The 20,232-nt window shown below is 50.7% G+C and overlaps 1 protein-coding gene across 3 annotated transcripts; it reads left to right on the top strand.

Annotated features, from left to right (window-relative positions):
• Positions 1-1,427: 1,427 nt before the first annotated feature.
• NEIL1 (nei like DNA glycosylase 1) lies at positions 1,428-17,787 on the top strand. Of its 3 annotated transcripts, none has more exons than XM_054042762.1 (10): positions 1,428-1,480; positions 2,454-2,941; positions 4,989-5,108; positions 6,058-6,121; positions 8,257-8,356; positions 9,916-10,040; positions 12,452-12,479; positions 13,092-13,153; positions 14,610-14,850; positions 15,441-17,787. In XM_054042762.1, the coding sequence occupies exons 2-10, from the start codon at positions 2,463-2,465 to the stop codon at positions 15,485-15,487; spliced, it is 1,266 nt and encodes a 421-aa protein (XP_053898737.1). In that variant the 5' UTR covers positions 1,428-1,480; positions 2,454-2,462; the 3' UTR covers positions 15,488-17,787. The 3 variants fall into 3 exon arrangements, with proteins under 3 accessions (XP_053898737.1, XP_053898734.1, XP_053898735.1); XM_054042759.1 differs by having other exon boundaries at positions 8,254-8,356; XM_054042760.1 differs by lacking the exon at positions 1,428-1,480 and having other exon boundaries at positions 1,994-2,941; positions 8,254-8,356.
• Positions 17,788-20,232: the final 2,445 nt, after the last annotated feature.

Raw genomic sequence — 20,232 nt, 5'->3', positions numbered from 1 at the left:
GCCAGCGAGGGACCAGTTGGGTTTTGCTAACTTCATTTAAGCTGTGCTCAGTTTACATTGTCCCCTGCCACTGGTGCCTATTGTGCTAACCCCCTTTCCCGGCTACAGCTCAGGGCTCTGGTTTACAGGAACTTCACAGCTTGGGGATGATGCAGTTGCTCCTTTAGAGCAAAGCCAGCACAGCCTGAAGGCAGTGAAGTGGGAAACCATTTTAACTGCAGACTCTGAAATAATTTGGTAAATTGCTGCTAAACAGCAAAAGCCCAGGGTAGCCCTGTATTTTTAAGAACAAGGCCGTGCTCCATTGAATTGAAAGACAATACAATTAAAATGGTACAAACAATAGTTTAATAATAATACCTAACTCTTCTATCACACTTTCAGAAGTAAATCTCAACACACTTTAAAAAGATGGTCAGTGTCATTATTCCTAATTTACAGGTGGGGAAACTGAGGCAGTGGGCGGGAAGTGACTTGCCCCAGGTTAGCCAGCAGCAGAGCTGGGACTGGAAACCAGTTCTGAATCCTAGTCCAGAGGTCTGTCACCTCAGCCACACTGCCTAGGTTACACAACAGGTAACTAACCAATGGAACTGCCTGCTGTAAGATATTGTGGCAAATGGCTTGGTAAGATTTACCTTAGTGTTTTACATGGATAAGAGTAGCTTGGATGGTAGAAGATAAAGTAAATGTTACACCAGCTACCACACATCAGTGTACTTCATTCTGTTGGTCTCTGAAACTACTGCTGGAGGCAAAATTAGATGGTGCTGGGGAGGGAAGAGAGAGGGATCATCTCTATGAGTGAAGCTCGGGCATGTTGTGACATTGTGCCCAGCAAGTAGGTTATGAATAACTGCTCCGCAGGCAGGCTCTGGTAAATCTAACTGCGGGGCAGGGAGGTGACCCATCTGCACGGGGAAGCCGGCAACATTGCTGCTGAAGTGGTAGCTGCTTTAGGTGGGTGCAGGACAGTGGGATGCAGAGATGTCTGTGCAGCAGATGGTTGGGTGTGGGTGCAGGATGGTGGGATGTAGGGGTGTCCATGTGGTATCTGCTCTGGGTGGGCACAGGACAGTGGGGTGCAGGGGTGTCCGTGTGGTAGCTGCTTTGCGTGCAGGATGGTGGGATGCAGGGGTGTCTGTGTGGTAGCTGCTCTGGGTGAGTGCAGGACGGTGGGGTGTAGGAGTGTCCATGTAGTAGATGGTTGGGGGTGAGGGTCTATGCGGTGCTTTTCCCCAGCCAGCCATAGAATACAAGGCACAGGGAGGAGGAGGGGGAGAATTCCATTCCCTGCCCGTGTCCCTGAGCCCCTCCCAGGCAGCCATGCAGGGCTGGAGACCTCCTACTCCCCACCCTGTAGGCTGATGCTCCCCTGTGGAACTACAACTCCCATCGTGCCCCGCGCTGCCCCGCCCCTCCCAGCCGGGGGGCTGTTTAACCCTCCGGCTGCGGGCGGACAGTGCGAGCGGGAGCTCAGGTACGCGGCGGGGTCTGCCGGCCGGTTCTGTGCTGGGACAGGCTTTGGGGGACCCGGAGCGGGGGGACAGGTTGAGGGGAAGCTGGCCCTGTGCTGGGGTTGTGGGCGGGGACTGCCGAGCCGGCCTGCTGCGGTGTCTGGTTGTGTAACTGCTCCAGCCCCGCTGCAAACCCGGGCGGGAGCGTTATAAGGGGAAACTGGCTGGGGGGAGCCGGCCCTGTGCCGGGGCTCTGGCTGGAGCGGGGATCCGGCCCTGTTCTCCGGGGGGGGGGAATTGGCCCTCTGCCGGGGGAGGCTGGGGGGCGGGGAATACTGGCTGGAGGGAGAGCTGTGCTGGGGGTGGGGTGGGGGAAACACTGGCTGGAGGGGGAAGCTGGCCCTGTGCAGGGGCTCCTGAGGGGAGCTTCCTGGCTCACTGGGACCCAGGGCCCATCTCCATTCCTGGTCCTGGCCAGCTTGGTGGTGCCCATCTCCTGGCTGTGCACTGGCTCCTCATGGAAGGGGTTGGTGGCTCAGCCCATGGCCAGGTGGTCCCTAATTCCCAGGGCCGGCTCCAGGCACCAGCTTACCAAGCAGGTGCTTGGGGCGGCCACTTTGGAGAGGGGCGGCGCGTCTAGCTGTTTGGCAGCAATTCAGCGGACGGTCCCTCACTCCTGCTCAGAGCGAAGGACCTCCCGCTGAATTGCCGCCACAGATCACGATCGCGGCTTTTTTTTGTTTTGTTTTTGTTTTGCTGCTTGGGGCGGCCAAAACCCTGGAGCCGGCCCTGCTAATAACTATCCTCAATGGTATCCTTGTCCACCGGCTCAGCCTTGCAATTGTCCCCTGCACACCTGCCGTTGGGTCCATGTTCACAGGCCGGGAGGGCCTGGCAAAACCAGGGACTGAGAGAGCTGCCCACCCTGATTGGTAAGATGCACGTGCTACAGTAGTTGCTCTGCCTTATGCCTGGGTCTTCCCTTCATTTGGGCAGGTGTCTAAGATGCCAGAGGGCCCAGAGCTGCACCTGGCCAGCTGCTACATCAACACGGTATGTGCAGGACTCATCTTCTCGGGGAAGGTGGAGAAGTCTGAAGTGAGCAAGAACCCAGAGGTGCTGTTTGAGAGCGACGCGTACCTGATCTCTGCCACCTCACGGGGCAAGGAGATCAAGCTGACCCTGACGCCACTCAAAGAGGAGAAGAACTTGCTCCCTGGCAGAGGGAGGGATAGGGAGGGGCTGAGCCAGAATGGTCTCCAGCAGCCCATGGATCTTGTCTTCCGCTTTGGGATGTCAGGCAGCTTCAAGCTCGCTTCCGGGGCCGAGCTGCCCAAACACGCCCATCTTCGGTTTTACACCAAGGAGAGCCCGCACCGAGTCCTCTGCTTCGTGGATATCAGGCGCTTTGGGAGGTGGGAAGTGCACGGGACGTGGCAGCTGGATCGAGGGCCATGTGTGATGCTGGAGTATGAAAAATTCAGGTGAGATCCACCATGACCTTCCAGCTCTGCTTGAGAAACTGACCAGGAGTATGTGTCGAACGGGGTGGGAGGGAATGAGTGATAGACACAATATTCTTACAGTGAATTCCGTGGGGAGCCTGGTGATAGAATATGGGGCCTTTCACCATTACAGGGACACTTGTAGCTCACATTTATGGAAACTCTGTCTTGGGTTGAAGACTGTCTGGTGCTTTGCATTCCCAGAGATCTCGCTATGAACAAGGGAACAGGCTTGGTTTAAACATCCTCCTGTGTGGCTTTTTCTTATATAACAAGTGAACCGCACAAAAATAATTCTTAAGTATTGCAAAAGCGAAGAGCACAGCTGAGCGATTTAACCCTCACAGCAATGGCTCTCCAGTGGCTATGCAGACCACCTTGCTATCCACTCAGTTCAGCATGTTGAGAACCAAGAGGGGGGAGGCTGAATGGTTGGGAATGAGGTAGGTCCATGAGGAGATGTCTGTTATGCAAAGTGGGAGGCTGGAAAAAGCTGGAGATCCCCTGGGCTAGGACCTGTTAACTGACTATGACAGAGACCCAGAGGACTTTGGTCGAGCTCTTGTATTATTTTGTACAAGTTAATGTTTCACTCTTAATATGTGTCTGTTGCTCTCTTGCACTGTTTCACGACTGTAAGAGCCCTGCTGTAGCTACTTTAACACCTGCAAAATCCCATGGCAGGCAAGGAGGGGCTTGTAGCTTGGTGAACAAAGGGCCAGGTCCCCTAAGATATTGAGGGTCCTAACTTCTGTTGGAAGAGCCTAAATACCTTAGAGGTTGTGGACCAAAGTGCCCACTTTGTATTTCATAGGTAGAATTCATAGCTGAAGGGCGTATCACCGACTGACAGAGGTTGGAGATTGAAAGGGGTCATTGGGTTGTCTGATGCACACACACATGCCTGCCTGTCCAGGTACCATGTGGTATGTTCATTAGTGGATTTTCAGGGTTAGTTTTGAATTTGCTGAACATCGGGATTTCCACCGCTTCCCTTCCAATCTTTTCCCCCCTCAGATTCTCAAATTTTCCTTTCCCTAATTGTATCCCATTCAGTCATCAGAGGCTTGGTGAGTTTGTTAGTTAGTTCCCTGAGCACCTTGTCAAAGGCAGATTGCATAAAAGGATTCCAGAGTCTCAGGCATTGAGTCTTTGTTCATTTCATCCCCCCTCCTCTTTGATGAATGAGCTACTCCCTCTTCAGTGCATTTCTGCATGGACACTTATATTTATTTCCCTTTGGCAGCATTCCTTGAACCCTTGTCTCTCCACTGCAAGCCTCACCTGACTCTACATGTTGGTGTTCCCTTATCTCTTTGCTCTTCTATGTCAAGATCTTAGAGCAGGCCTTCATAAAGCCACTCTTCAAAGGCTCCTTCTTGTTCTTTGTATTTGTCAGTTTCGGAGGACTCTTAGACTGCCTTCAATGCCTTAATGGCGATGTCTCTTGCTGTTCCTCCAGCCTTCTTTATGCTGTGGTGAGTCTTTAATGCTTCCTCTTATCACACTCAATTTCTTAATTTGCTTCCCTGCAATCAAATACCTTGATAACTGCTGCATTCCAGGAACCCGTTCCCTACGGGGCTGAATTCAAGTAGCGTACAGCACTGGAACTGCAAGTCTGTGTGCTGCTCCTTCTAAGGAAACAGTGGGTCATCCCTGTACCTTTACCCAAAGGGTTTCACCGCTACCTTTATCGTTACCTGTTTTATTGTAATGCCTCTTGATGTCTAATGCTGCCCCCTCCTCTCTCCTGCACAGACTGTCTGCATCTATATTTACAGTCTTGCTATAAGAAGCATCCCCCAAGGTTTCACTTGTGCCCGCTAGACCATAACCTCCATCATTTTTAGTTTCACTTCTCCCGCTTGTGTCTGGAGGCAGACCCTTCTGCAGCAGAAAACCCCACTGGAGAACAACCCCACCTCCCATGTTGGTTACTGTGTTGGAAGCACATCACAGGCTGAGTGAGGTGGTCGTTTCCCCAGCCCCTCCTCCCTAGCTGACCGGCCCTGCTGTCTTCCAGGGAGAACGTGCTGAGGAACCTGTCTGACAAGGCTTTCAACAAGCCCATCTGCGAAGCCCTGTTAAATCAGAAGTTTTTCAATGGGATTGGCAACTACCTCCGAGCCGAGATTCTCTACAGGTGAGCAGGGTGAAGAGCGGAGAGGAGGAGGCCTGGCCCGATGGAGATGTGGGTCCAATATCCTATTCCATCCCAGGCTCAAGCCAGGCCTTGTTTACACAGGGACGCTGAGGAAAGTTCAGATGAAATAACTAAAGCTGTGAAGTTAATGTGCGGGACTTCGAGTGCATTAACCCCCCGAGGAGGATTCAGCTACAGCAAACTGAGGCCACTTTACTTCTGAATGAGCCTCTCCAAATGAGGGTTTATGATGCACATTCACTGATGTGCCTTAATTTCACAGCTTCAGTTAACTGGTCTGAATTCCCTATGGAGACAAGCCCATAGCCTCTCTGTGCCTCAGCTTCCCTATCCATACAATGGAGATATTAGCACTGCCTTAGGGGTTGGGAGGATAAATACATTAGGAAGCATGTATGTATCGGGTCCCTTTTACATAGTAGACAGCCAGACCTTGTGATTCCCATCCCTGTAGCTACGAGACCAGCACCATGTAAGGGTCCAAACTGTTGAGAGGCCACCCATTTCCCTTGCTGAAATGCAGCCGGCCCATATCCATTCCAGCGCTAAGCACCTACAGACAGCACTGCCAGTGCACCTCAGCTTTGAGCACTTTGCAGTTCCTGCACTACACTCGCTACCTACACAGCCCTGACCTTTATTTTGTTTCCTGAGTGCCCTGTATATGCTGGGCATCTCCGATTTGGCCTGCGATGACACTTTCAGTTTGGGACCTTGCCTGGGGAGCTGAATTACACCCTGCTCACGTGCCATAGTCTGAATGCACCAATGTTTTACTGTGTAGATTACATCCAGCTCTTCAGAGGTGAAAAGCCAATGCTTCCACCCACTGCGTCAGCTATCTCCCTCCCCTCCCTTAGGCCGGGACTCCATTTGCATTGGCTGGCATTTGTGTTGGGGTCCTCACATAACAGATGGACTCTCCTAGGTTAAAGATCCCTCCCTTTGAGAAGGCTCGGACGGTGCTAGAGGCTCTTCAGCATCGGAAGCAGGTGAGGAGGGTGGAGAAGGCTCACGCACATGCACAGAAATGTTCCAGCTCATCACATAGAACTCGGGGTTCAGTGCTCGCCCTGTAGCGCCTGAGGATCTGCAGCCCCAGTTACGAGTTGTAGCTTTAACCTTAGAACTTCCACCGCTTCTGGTTCGGGTCCTGTTGCTCTTTCTTCTTGTTAGAAGTGGCTGCTGTCTTGGAGGTGGATCCTCACCATGAATCAGGAGGCCAGACACTCTGACTTCAGGGCCTGTTCTGTGTCTCACAAAATCCCTTCTTACGGGGGATTCTCAGTTTAATTCTTCAGCCTTTACCTCCCCATGAGGTGCGGCCACGCTGCCATGGCCTGGAGTCTGTCAGATCGTCCCGCTCAGCCATATCATTATGTGCATGGCTTGGATAGGTGATTTGTGCAGACAATAGCGCTGCCCATTTAGTAGCTGGCTCTGAGTCAGGCCTGGAGCAGGCAATGCCCCAGCATGGGGTTTGGAGGGGTGGTTTTCTGGAGAGCTCTGAGACAGGGCCGGTTCCCATGTGGTTGTTAAAGCTCCTCTGGCACCTTGTCCAAGCAGGGATGTTAGCACCAGAACTCGCCAAATCCCAGCTCTGCTGACTGCATTCTGGCTCCTCAATTAGCCACGCAGCTTGAGCAGGAGACGGAATTCTTCCCTCCCCGTGCTCAGACTTGCTGTGGGCTCTTTAACAGTTCAGTGATTGCATTTGGCTCCTCCATGAAGGAATCGCTCGCTTCCTCGTGTGTTATACAGCACGTGTATGGTAAGTTTATAAAGCATGGTGGGGTCCTTTGGGAGGACAAATGCTACGTAAATGTCTGCTTATCCTCCAGTTCCTTTAACTCCTAGGAGTTGCTCTGCAAAAGTGCTGCATGTAAAACTTGTTTGCAAATCTTGAGCCAGATGGACCAATGCTGCCTATCATGGCATATACGTCTATGGCTCCTGCGTTGTGTATACGTTCTCCTTTGCTGAGGGGGACTGCACTCTGCCTTGTACAGTAGCCACTTGCATATTTTGGTCACTTGCCATTCCCTCCCCCTACCAATCTCAAATATACTCAAAGCTATTTAGGCACCGAACTTCCACTGATTTCAAGGGAAGTTAGGAGTTTAAATACCTTTTGGGGATCTGGGCCAAAGATCCTAGTTCGCTGTGAAAATAACCCACAACTAAGAGGACCACAGTAGTTTAGGCTCCAAATCTGACTATTCTGGTCTAGTGCTGTGTGGCTTCTGGAGGGGAAGTAGCTATTTAAAGAAAAACCCAAATACCGTTTTTGTCTGACCGGCCTTTCTCCCTCCCCTCCCCTCCCCCAGCCTGTCTCTGTAGCAGCAGTTAAGTTACAAACACCTGCGGCGCAGTCAGTGATGCGTCCCAGCCGTAAGAGATCTTTAGTCTTCAGATGCTGCCAGGCTAAATTCAGCCCTGTGTGGAGTGGTAAAGTGACTGATGTATACAAGCGGGTACTTTACAGAGGCAGGTCAGATTCCCACTCAGCAGGGGCAACTGCATCAAAGTCTATGGAGTTAGCCCTGCTTATGCCAGGGCTGAATTTGGCCTGGCATCTGGAAACAGGGAGCATTTAGCACCTGGAGGGAGAGGAAGCTGGGTTGGTCGGAGCACATGTCAGGGCAGGTTTAGGCCTCTGGTAAGGGAAATGTGGGGGGGGAGCAGGATGGCTTGGCAGCCGTGGAGGAGTTGCCTTATAGGAAGGGCTGAACAGCTGGGAGGGGACTAGGCTGGTTGTTTTTGGAGTGGGACCAGCAGCTACAAAGGGGCTTGGAGTAGGGTCTGCACCGCAGTCAGAGGTGTAAGTGCAGCCCATGTCGACATAGCCAAGCTCCCTTTGATTCCGCTGGCTCGCTAAAACTAGCAGAGAGGCTGTGGTGCCCGGGCCAGCCACCCGAATACAAGCCTGCCTGGGACGCGGGGTGTGTATGCTGGTGGCTATTGGCAAGCTGGCTCAGGTATGTCTGCACCTGCTGATTGCAGGGTTGGGCCTACCCTTGCTGGGAGGAGGAAGGGCTGGATGGCTGGGGAAGGGTTGCATAGGAGAGGGTTGGCTTGGGCTGTGATTGGGCTGCCTGTTTGAATCTCCTCCTCTCAAACCCAGCAGAGTCCGGACCTGACCTTGAGCAAGAAAGTGAAGTTAAAGCGGGAGAATCCAGACCTGCTGGAGCTCTGCCATGCGGTGCCCATGGAGGTCATTCACATGGGTAAGGAGGCAGCTCAGGGAGCACAGCCCCGGGTTCCTGCCTTGCAACGGGCCATGGAGCCTGTGGGTGGGGGTGACTCAGCCGCACCAGCAGGAGGAGGTGCAATGAGATGTTGAAGTTGGGATTGGATCCCTGCTGCCTCCAGCTGGGCAGACACTCAGCGACGGGGGAGGGGTGGGACAGAGCCCTGCTGCGGTGGCTTGGGGTGGGAGTAGCAGGAACCAGGGGCGCTGTATGAAAACGCTCGGGCTGGGCATTTAATGCCAGTGGGAGGAGGCTGGGCCTTTGCGTGAGCGGCAGGATGACACCAGATGTGCCCTTTGTGCTGCCTGGGGCACGCCAGTGGCCCCTGCAAAGCTACTTCCATCACGCTGAAATTGTTTGGATTTCAATGGGTAGCTATTGTCATAGGCCAGTAGCAAAAATCCCCGGCAGCCAGAGACAGGGCACTCGATGGGGAGGGCTCTGCGTTACTACAGAGAATTCTTTCCCAGGGGTCTGCCTGCTGGGTCTTGCCCACTTGCTTAGGCTCTAATTGTTCACCATATTTGAGGTCAGGAAGGAATTTTCTCCCAGGTTAGATTGTCCAAGATCCTGGGGATTTTTTGCCTTCCTGTGCAGTGTGGGGCATGGTTCGCTTCCAGGTTTAAACTAGTGTCAGTGGTGGATTCTCTGTAACTTGAAATCTTTATATCCTGATTTGAGGACGTCAGTAACTCAGCTGGTACAGGAGTGGGTGGGTGAGGTTCTGTGGCCTGCAATGTGCAGGAGGTCAGACTAGATGGTCCTGATGGTCCCTTCTGACTGTAAAGTCAATAATAGGAGAGATCCATGGTGGCCCTGTTCGCTGAAGAGCAGAGAGCAGGTGCATGTACTGTCCCCCTGCTCAGTGTTCCCGACACAACAGTTGATTGCACAGGACAGACTTCACTCCCTGTCCCAGCTGGGATGTGTCCCTGACTCAGTCTCTGGGACTAAGCGAGGAGAGGCCCCATGGCCCATCCATTATTTTCCCTCTCTTGCATCCTTTTTGGGTCTGCCTCTGCTTCAGCCTGCTGTAGGTTTTGCCCAGACTTCCCCTGAGGATTTCAGCAGACAGACCCCTCCGCCCCGCCAGAGCTAAGTGCATTGCACTCTGACTGTGGTGAGCGAGCCAGACAGCTGCAGACATTGGGGGAGATGCAAAGGAAAGACGAGTGAGCCCGGATACAAGAGAAATCGACCTCTTGGCTTATCAGAGCAGTCGATGTCTCCAACTGGTGTGGAAATAGAGGCACTCCCTTAAAAACACCAAGCTTCAGAGAGCTGAATGCTTTCAAACTGCGTGTGTGCAGGCTGGAGAGGTGCAAATCCATCTCCAGGCCATCTCACATGGGGTACGTGAGAGGGAGCCCCTGGAAGGGTTCAGAAAGCTGTAGCTGAGCATTGCTGCTGCCCCCAGCAGGGGTCACTGTAGCATAGAGCAAAGCCCACAGCTGATCAGCCCCTCACCTCTGGAGTTGCAGGGGGAACCCTGTAGCTGAGAGTTTTCCCTGATGCTCATTTTTGTGTCACACCAGGGGGGAAGGGTTACAGCCTGGAGCCCTCTGATGATGCTGCGGCCTTTGAGGAGTGGCTGCAGTGTTATTGTGTCCCTGGCATGAGGTCGCTGCGTGATGGCAATGGCAGGACCATCTGGTTTCAGGTATGAACCGCGGTGGTCTTGCATTTGGCGGGGCTTGGCTCATGATTGCTGTCCCTACCGTGGGGCTTGACCCTGCTGCAAGAGGAGACCGGCAGGACACCTACCCCAGGGCTGGACTAATGCAGGGGCTTTTGGGGCTGCAGCCCATGGCCTCGGGCTAAGGGGGGCTCTGCGGGCCAGGTGTGGCCCACTGCTTCTTTTAATCCGGCTCACGGCAAGTCTCAGCACCGCAGGCCGGACACCTGTCCCCTAGCCGGCAAGTCTCAGTGCCGCAGGCTGGACACCTGTTCCCTAGCCTCGGCGCCCCACCCTGGAGCTGCGAGCGCCAGCTAGCCAATGTGCCCCTGAGGCCCCTAGGTGGGGGTGTTCAGGGAATCTCTGTGCACCAGCTCTGCAGCTCCCATTGGTTGGGTACTGTGGCCAATGGGAGCTGCGGGGGCAGCACCTGCAGGCACGGGCAGTGTGCACCGCGCAGAGCAGCCTGGCCCCTCTGCCTAGGGGCTGGACATGTCAGCCACCTCTGGGAGCAGAAAAGCGTGGAGCCAGGGCAGGCAGGAATCCTGCCTTTGCCCTGTTGTGCCGCCGGCCAGAGCCTACACCCTGCACCCTAATCCCCTGCTCCAGCCCTGAGCCCATTCCCCACTCCAAACTCCCATAGCCCCACAAAATCTAATAGCCCCAGGCCCACAGGAGAGAGCGCTCTGCATCATCAGGAAACATTAGCTAAGCCTAGAACAAAGTCTGTCCCTTTGTTACCCGCACAAAATTCTCTGTCACTTGCACACTCTAGAGCACCCACCTCTACCTAGTTCCTACGGCTCAGGTGTAACGCTCTTAATTTAGGCACTCTAACTTAACCCCTCTGTGGGCTCCAGGCTCTACTCCTCCAGGCTCAGAGCAAACACCCAGTCCCTCTGGACTCCGGGCCTAATCTTTTTGAGGGTTTACAGGGTCTTTTACCAGTGAAAGAGCCTTACACAGTAATATCCTTAACCTCTATTTCAGGGGTAGGCAACCTATGGCACAGGTGCCGAAGGCAGCACGCGAGCTGATTTTCGGCGGCACTCACACTGCCCGGGTCCTGGCCACCGCTCTGGGGGGTTCTGCATTTTAATTTAATTTTAAATGAAGCTTCTTAAGCATTTTAAAAACCTTATTTACTTTACATACAACACTAGTTCAGTTATATATTATAGACTTATAGAAAGAGACCTTCTAAAACTGTTAAAATATATTACGGTCACGCAAAACCTTAAATTCGAGTGAATAAATGAAGACTCAGCACATCACTTCTGAAAGGTTGCCGACCCCTGCTCTATTTATTAACAGTCACCAAAACAGAATGCACATGCTACACATACAATGCTCACCACTCCCAATAAGACAGATGAACTTTCCCTGCTGGTCAGTCAGGATCAGGTTATCTGGGGGACTCCAGTTTCTGCACGGTGTGATTGGCGGTGTGTTGAGGTCTGGCAGCTCTGATCCTGAGGCTGTGTCCTGGAGTTGGTTCCCAAGAACTTCCTTTTGGACCCCAGTTTATATAGTGAAACTTGAGTCCTGCTAAGCTATACCATAACCAATCATTTTACTAAAATTTTAGTAACCAATCCTAACATATTGTAACAAAATTCTCTAACCAATCATACCCCCTACCTTAATTAATTTACACCTAGCAAAATTAATTATGTAAGACAGAAACAATCAAAGAACCAGACAAAGATAATACAGACAAATAATAGGGAAGTGGGGACAATAAAGACAAAACAATAAAGAAGTAAGGATTTCACAACCACAATTATTAAGTGATTTCTTGCCAGACGGAATGCTGTCAAACTAAGTTTTCTTTAGCCATCTTAAGATCCGTTTCTTTATCTGGTGCTAGTGGGTGCTATTAGGACAGGCTCTCCTTCTGAACAGCCAGATGCTACATTGTTTTAATGTAATTTAGATGGAAAGTGAGGATGTGACTTCCTGTTTCTTAGCTAATGGCTGCTGCTCTCAATATGGCTGCAGACAAAGGCCTTAGGCCTTACCATATGGCTACAAGAAAAGGCCTTATCCTTAAACGTAGAGACTCAGAGATCTCTCCTGCTCACCAGCAAGGAGACCGGATGTGCTCAAGAAATCCTGTCCTGCTCACCTGGGCAACTTAGAGGAGGGGGTGGAAAGAAATGGATGAGACAAACACCAAGTCTAGGGTGCCAACATTTGGGCTTTTACACTACTTTGAGTGAGCTACTGCTGCTCCAAGACGCCGTTCTGTCACTACCTGTTGCTCTGGCTAATTTACGGGTCCCCCTGCTGCAGGGTCTGGCAGCATTGCTGAAACCTTTGATGCCTGATGGGGGTTTGAACTGCCCTTTGCTTTGGGCTAGGGCACTGTCTAAAAGCTTTTTCTTCCTTTGCAGGGGGAGCCTGGACCTATGGCCCCGAAAGGTGAACATCAGCTTTACTCTTCCATGCTTTGCAGGGTTCTCTTGCTTCTGGTTGGGTTGGGCGAGGCAGGGAGATCTGTCGCTTGCTGTGGAATTATTAAGGTTAAGGAAACAAGCGATGCTCTTCTCAAACTCTAGCTCACTGCCCTGAATCCAGTAGTGGTTACGCATCATTATCCCGGGTGACCGTTCAGCAGCCCGGGTGAAAGGAGATAGTGAGTCTCCAAGGGTCCCATTATTGTTGGCAGCCCAGTATCAAGTGGCCTGTGTACCCTACAAGTGTCCTTGCACGTGAACCTGGGGAAGCTAGCACTGTCCTCTCTGTGCTATACCTGGTCTGTGGAGGGAGAGCTATGAACACCAGCCCACTCTGAGCACCCTCAGTACACTCAGGTCATGTATAGTCCAGACAAGATGTCCCCAAAACCAGGCCAGCTGTGTCCAACCTCTCTCAGAACCATCTCCAAGCTTTCAGACCACCTGGGGGAGCTTTCTTCCTTGGATGGCTTCCCAGAGGGAAAGAGAGCTGGGGATTAGACCTCTGACTCAGCTGCAGTCAGGCCTCTTTCTCACCTCCAGAGTTAAACTGTCATCTTAACATTCTCTCCTGCAGGAGAAAAGTCCCGCAAGAGGCGTTCGCAGGTGAATGCTGACCCTGAGCCTCCAAGTCCAAAGGTACAGAGCCTTTGTCTAGACATCTCCTGTATCTCAGTTTTTATGGGGGCCCCTCTACTCCCAGAGTCATTCTCCTGCTGCCCCATTGTGCATTTCATTGGATCTTTGTATGGAAGAAGTTAAACACCATCTCAGCCCCCTCATTATTCCCAGATGAGAAAACTAGAACAGAGAGAGACCAATGTGTTGCCATTAGGATTTGGTGAATCGGGACTAGAACTAATAGACCCCAACCTTGCACTCTTGTCCTCTAAACACTACCCTAGATAATACCACCTCTCAACTAGCCCCCTAAGTCATGGACACTTTACTGGTGTGTATCCTGACACTAGGCGCGTGTGTGCATGTTTGTACACACATCTCTGTAGAGAGGCTTAGCATCCCAGAGATATTCTGATAGCTGGGATCTCAACCCCACGCTCTCATTAAGCTCATCTCAGGATGACACGAACACAGTATAAGAATAACAGGTTACTTTATTTTTTAGTAGTCTCTGTTGGTTCAGCAGTTCTAACTCTTATCCACTGGCCTCAGGGATGGGGTTAAAGAAACACACTGCTATTGTCCAGACATTATTTAATCTCACTTTTGAAGGTGAGCAATGTACTGCAAATGTCTGTTACTTGAATAAGAGACAAATCGCTAACAGGGTCATGCTGACCAAGGGGTGTCTTTGGAACAACGGAAGTTGTGCAACTTGGCGAAAGGAAGCATCTTAAGGGTGGGTACAAATGCAGCTTTTTTTAACTGCTTAAGTTCCTGCAAAACGTTTAATCAAAATACAGCTATTATTGACCCGAGGCTGTGGCATATGTTACTGGTACTACTGCCCTTGTTTGGGTTAATAGTGAAACAGCTAATCTAGTCCCCTTTGTTGTTAAACTGTGCAAATCCGCATCTCTGATTGTCAGACTGTCAAATACCGGTGTCTGTTTGTCTGTGTAACATAGGCACTATCAGAATAAATATGATTCTTTCTAAGGGCCAGCCAAGAACCCCACCGCACTAGGTGCGGTACAGACAGAGTAGCCGATGGTCCCTGCTCCAAAGCCAATGATGTGAGCTCTGGCTTTGCCTTGCACAGCACCAAATGTTCTCTCAGCGTTTATTGTAAGGGTTAGTAGTGGCTGTGTGAACAGCTGGTGATGTGCATTCCTGAGGTGGAAAACTTTAGGAAAAACAAGGCCAAATTTTCACATTTGGTGCCTGACTTTAGGCAGGTTAAGTTTTAAAACTTGCCCCAGTTTGCTCCCAGCTGATGTGTGTGGAGTAAACTCCATCGAACAGATGGTTCAAACTGTGCATCTGAAGGTTGATCCCAGAACAGCTACAGCACTTCCCACAACAGCCTTTGCTCCCGGTTCCCCTGAACTTTCTAGTGAGATCCCCAAACAGACAGAGGAAGCTAAAGTCGCTTCCCCGTGACTGAGAGCGCATGTTTCAATCATCTGCCTAGGCCACAAAGCCGGTGCCGAAGAGACGTTCGAAGGGTAGCAGCGGCCAAGAGAAGGTAGCAAAGCGATCTAGCAGGAAGAAGGGGAAAGAGCTCGTCCAAGGAGCCGAGAACGCCAAGGCAAATGAAGCAAGAAAGCCAAACGCCAGGTCCAGAAGGAAAGCATCCGCAAGTCAAGGGTCTCCCATGAACGAAGCTCCTGCTGCAGATAGGAAGAGGCAGGCATCTGCTCAGAGAAGCACAGGTTAGAATGCTGCACTGGCTCCAACATAAGCATGGGAGGGGGATAGGCCCAGATGGCTTATGCTGGTCAAGGTCCGTCTGGCATTTTTTCAAAAGTTGAATAAAAGAGCTAGTGTTCTGCAGGGAAAGGGAAGCCCCACCCACCACCCACGCTCTGTAGGATTGTTGGCCAGGCACTGGAGTTAGAAACTCTGAAGCTAATTCTCGGTGCACGTGTTGTGTGACCAAATCACTGACCGTAGGCATGGTGGGTCCACAGCAAGCAATTCCTTAATAGACACCAGGATAGTCTGCTCAAGGCAGGGTGCGTACTGAGAGAGAGAAGGGTTAATTGTGAGGTGATGAGGATGGCTCTGAGGACCCCAGCTGCAGTAGAGGGGAGGAAGGAGAGGATCTGGCCAGGACTGAGATCTGAGTTCTAATAGGAGGAAATTGGCACTACCCCCAGGATTCTCAGGCAGCAGAGGTAGCTTCCTGCCCCCTTCAGTCTTCCCGTGGGAGAAAGTGAATTTCCCTTGCTGCAGGGAACAGGGAAGTTGACTGTCAAACTTTGCCCTCTCACTGCTCTGACTTTCTCCCCTGTCTTTTTAGGAGCAGCTACTGCTGCCCCAAGATCCAGGCGGGTGAAGGCTGAATGACTGGTCTGGCATGGCATCTGTCCTCGCTCCAGCCTGGGGTAACTCAGATGGGAGCTCGCTTGCTACTGCTGCACGTGCTGAGGGAGACGCGCTGGGAGCAGCTGCTGGGGTGACTCTTCTCTCAAGCGGGCGTGCCCGCTGCATTGTTTCTTAGATCCTTCCTCAGAGGGGCTTGCTGCAGGGGCTCTAAGCCGCTGACGCAAGAGCCATGTCCCATGAAATGGAGAAGGTGATGCCATGGCGTCAGCCTCCCTGCTCGGTTATGGGGTTTTATTCCTTTTTAAATGCGACTCCAGAACACAGCAATTGGGTGACTTTGTATCGAACCCCTTTGAAGCTGCCGGGGCACCCGCTGGTGACTGCAGCTGAGAGCTGGCGGTTCTGGGCAGGGAGGTGGGAAACGCACCGAGTAGGGGAAGTCTGAGGTTGAAACAGTTTCCTGAGGGTCAGGTTAAAAATCCTCGGAAGACCCTAGCTCTTCATTCCCTCTCCCTGCTCTCAGCTGCCCTTTGCAGCCTCCCTGCCCGCTGCCACGAGATGGCTCTGGCTTCAGAGGCTGTGTTTGGCCCAAGTTAGTGAGGACAGAGCGGAGTTTGCAAATGTTTTTATTGCCCTGGCTGATTCCAGAGTCTCTAACCCTTGCTCTGCAGGAGGGCCGAGCTTTGCAGATCAGCAGCATTTTATCTCGTGTAACTCAGGAGGAGGGTGGCAGTGGCATGTCTGAATAAGGGATCAACTTTGCTACCAGAAACATGTGCAGTCTCTCGGCAGCGGGCGTGCAAGCTTTTCCTTGCTGTCCCGCTCGTATGCCTGAGCTCTGGTGGGGATCAGAAGGTAGGACAGCCCCAGTGGCTCTGTCAGAAATTCACCTCTGCAGACACTTAGCTGTTGTGTGGAGTGAGTCCATCAGTCAGTCACTCCTGAGCTGGGCTGCCCAGAAACCAGTGCCCTGAGTTTACAGGCTCAGCAGCTGTGCCAACCTGCCCACCCTCCCCATAGTGTGGTTCTCTGACTCAACTGCCAGTGCTTTTAGCAATCTGATTTTAGTACTAACAATAAAACTTTTCCATAAACAATCCCTTGTGTGGCTGCTTTGCTATCACTGCAGAAGACTCTCTGCTGTTCTGGAGGCCACGTATTAGGGCAAAGCAGCAATACAGTAGCAGTATGGCTTACAGCCAGGTCAGGGCATTCTACTGGGACCTGCCCTTTCTGGGTGCTAGTGGTTCGGATGTGCCTCTTTTCCAGCTAGTTAAAGGGAGTTCCTAGTGGCCATAGCTAAGCTGTACTGGATTCCTGTTGTGAGCATTCACCTGAGGATTCAAATGGGGAAGGAAGCTGTAGAAATACCTGTCCATAAATGGAATAAAGAAGCCCTTGTAATAACTGGGAGTTAATGGCAGATTCTTCTGGTGCCAGTTCAGGTGCTAGCCTGGATCATTTGACTAGAACTATTTTTTTCCATGTCTGGAGGGAGTTGGGGGCCTTTGACCGTGGGTGAGAACCCTGGCTCCCCATCTCAATTAGGAAACTGTTGCAGTGAAACTGAAGGGCTCTTGAGAATGCCCCCTGTGACAGTCTGTACCCTTATGCTCACCACTTTGTAGAAGAGTGATCATGGTTTTGTAAAAGTATGCCTTGTGAGGTATCATTTGAAAGGTAATAATCGGCTGAACATTATTGTCCTCGTAAAATATGTGCGGCAACATTGTGTGTTCAGTTATAAGATTCTACTGTGTGACTTTACTGAGACATGCTCCAAGTTTAGAAAAACTGCTTCAAACTATGCCCAGAGACTAAGGCTAGCCAGCACCTCAGCACAATCAAATGGACTATCACCTAGTTAAGCAACCATTCTTTAGCAGTAAGAAAGGTGTGAGCGAGAAATTTACAGCTTGGCAATGGAACAGCTGGGCTAAACAGACTGGCTGTCACATGAACTCCAGCTGGAGATGATCTTCAAAGAGGAGGAAATGATATAAAAATGAGGAATAGAGGCCCCAAATCACTTTCCTCTCCTCATCTCTACTCACGGCATGGACAGTGTTTGAAAGACAAAGAAAGCATCACTGAACATGGGGAGGGGTCATGGCTTGGGAGGAATCCAGTCAGACTGTTGTAAGCCTATTGTGAGAGAAACCTTCTTGCTCTAAGTTCACTTAGCTTGTCAGGTTAGGTATTAGTTTGCGTTTTACCTTTTATTTCTTTGTAAACAATTCTGACTTTTATGCCTCATTCCTTGTAATCACTTAAAATCGATCTTTCTGTAGTTAATAAACTTGTTTTCCTGTTTTATCTAACCCAGCATGTATTTGGATTGAAGTGTTTGGGGAAACTCCATTTGGACAGCAAGATTTGTGCATAACCATTTTCTATTAATGAAATGACGGGTTTTCTCTGAGCTTTTATTGTCAAGAAGGAGAGAGCTGGGCAGTGCAAGTCGCACATTTCTGGGGACATGTCTGGGACTGGGAATTTTCTTGTGTCCCTCTGCAGTATAATTCAGGAGTGGCTAGCGAAGAGCACTAATCTAACTCAGCTGGGAATAGTTTACATGCTAGAGGCTGTGAGAGCAAGCCAGGAGTGGTTGCTCTCACAGCAAAGTAGCGTAAAAGGCAGCCCATGTTGGAGAACTGAGGAGACGCAGCTGTCCACAGTCCAGATTGTACCCTGGACCGGTGAAAGTAAGCCAGTACGGCGTACCCGTAGGAAGCCAGTCCGACCCCTATGCAGCCCACATTAAAGTTCTAGAGGCAGTGCTTTAACATTCCTGCCCCTTTTGCCTTCCCCGTCGGCCCTGCTGGTAGGGTCCATACCGGCAGGGCCACTGACGGGGGAGGCAAAAAGGGCAGGGTGCTTTAACGTCGTTGCCCCTTTTGGCCCCGCCCAGGTCGGCAATTTAAAAGGGCCAGGGGCTCCCAGCTGCTGCTACTGCAGCAGTGGCCAGAGCCCCGGGCCCTTTTAAACCATCGCCGGAGCCCTGGGTGGTGGGGGCCAGGCAGCGTGGATGGGCTGGCTGTGGGAGGCGGACCCCCCCCCCAGCTCTGCCCCTTCCACCTGAGGCCCTGCCCCTTCTGGAGCTGGCCCCTCTACTGGTAAGAATTTATTATTACTTTCACCCTTGACCCTGAAGAATGTCACAACCCCCAACCTTTTCACTTCGTCATCTTTAGCAACATCCGAGGCTCCTATGCTAACAGGCAATGGCGAAGTCTTTCACCTAGGAAACAAGTGACCAAAGCAAGTTGCTACAGAAATGCAGCTGGCTTTTCATAGGAAATACTTCTCTTGGTCTGACAAGTGATAGCACAGCTAAACTGGGCCATGATGAGAGGTAACATCCTATCCCCAAAACACTGTTTTTAGAAGTGACTCCTCCTGGTGCAGGGCATGGTAAGGGGATTCATGGCCCAGGGTGTCACCTACTGCTACAAAAGTCCCAGTTGAGCAGGAAATGCCCCCTACACCTTGATTCCTTTCTTTCACATTTATTTATCAGTGACCTCACATGCATGTGTCTCTTGCGGTAAGTGGGGAGCAGGGAGACACATGTCTAGCGGGCCATCCACTGGACCAAGGATTCTGCATCTAGCTCACCCACTGGCCTGCTGGGTGATCTTTAGTCTACTAGCCAGATTTAAAAAGGGGTCTTATTAGTGAACTGTCAGCTAGAAAAGTGTCATTGTTATCACGTTAGGTGCATACCTGGTGCTCATCACCAGGATGTATGGAGCTGCGGAAAGAGGGTCAGTTTTGCTATATCATGTAATGCTTAAATGTTATTAGATAGCCAATTTGGAAAAATCACAAAGAGTAATAACTTGAAGCAACTTAATGTAATTTTGACCAGAATTGGCACAAAGCTTCTAAATACAATTAATAATGTAACTATACACTCAAACTAGTATTGATTGGGAAATATTTAGCCCCAGGTGATAACTTCTATGCATTTTCCCTTACTTTTTTGCCTTTGGTTAAAGCAAAAGTTTGTAGTCACATGACAGCATGAGCTTCTTTGACCATCTGTTACATTGTTGACTGGATTTATATGAGAAGATTTTCTGCCTGATATTTTATGACTATTGGCTACTGTCCAATGGTTCCTGCACTGACAAATGATAATACAATGTATACCATGATGAATTATTTTCAGGCTATGTTCTGCTCTCTGGACCAAGACCGGATGTATGTTGTGTATGATGAAGCAATCTACTGCAAAGCACAGATTATTAAATAGAGGAATCAAAAGGAATTTCACCATGACCACCTTGATGTGGGAGGCAGCATCGTGCAATGAATTTCATGGGTGGTGTAAACAGTATGATGTAGGAAACTGGATTTGAAGACCTCTTTGTTAAAGCCAGCAACTATGGTGCTTCAGTCAGCCATACACTAAAACGGACAGCATTAAAATCCACAAACTTATAAATGAGGCAATGAATCACTTGAAATGGATGGCACTTGGCGCTTCCATAAGCTCCCAGAAGATAAGAGATGCATGTTGGAGAAAACTTGAACATGCTTTGACACTGTGGAGAAGGCACACAGAGAAGACAGAGTGGAAGCACAGAATGCTGTGGCAGACTTCATAAACAGAACCCAGTCAGCTCATGGACTCTTATGTTACCCAAGGAACAATCTGTTCAGATACATTTCTGTTCTGGGAGAACTATGTAACAGAATTCTCCCACCTACCGATGGATTACATAGCAGCAAAGAGAGACGATAACAAGTCTATTGAACTT

This window comes from Malaclemys terrapin, chromosome 10 (genome assembly GCF_027887155.1).
Source record: "Malaclemys terrapin pileata isolate rMalTer1 chromosome 10, rMalTer1.hap1, whole genome shotgun sequence".
Lineage (NCBI taxonomy): Eukaryota > Metazoa > Chordata > Testudines > Emydidae > Malaclemys > Malaclemys terrapin.
Note: the sequence above shows the minus strand (reverse complement) of the source record. Positions and strands in the feature narration are given on the sequence as shown.

What these genes read in the sequence shown, in the direction of transcription:
- NEIL1 (XM_054042759.1), top strand. Translation starts at nt 2,463, where the DNA reads ATGCCAGAGGGCCCAGAGCTGCACCTGGCCAGCTGCTACATCAACACG. An exon ending in CATGGAGGTCATTCACATGG is followed by an intron (nt 8,357 to 9,915) that starts GTAAGGAGGCAG and finishes GTGTCACACCAG; the next exon opens with GGGGGAAGGGTTACAGCCTG. An exon ending in TGGACCTATGGCCCCGAAAG is followed by an intron (nt 12,480 to 13,091) that starts GTGAACATCAGC and finishes TCTCTCCTGCAG; the next exon opens with GAGAAAAGTCCCGCAAGAGG.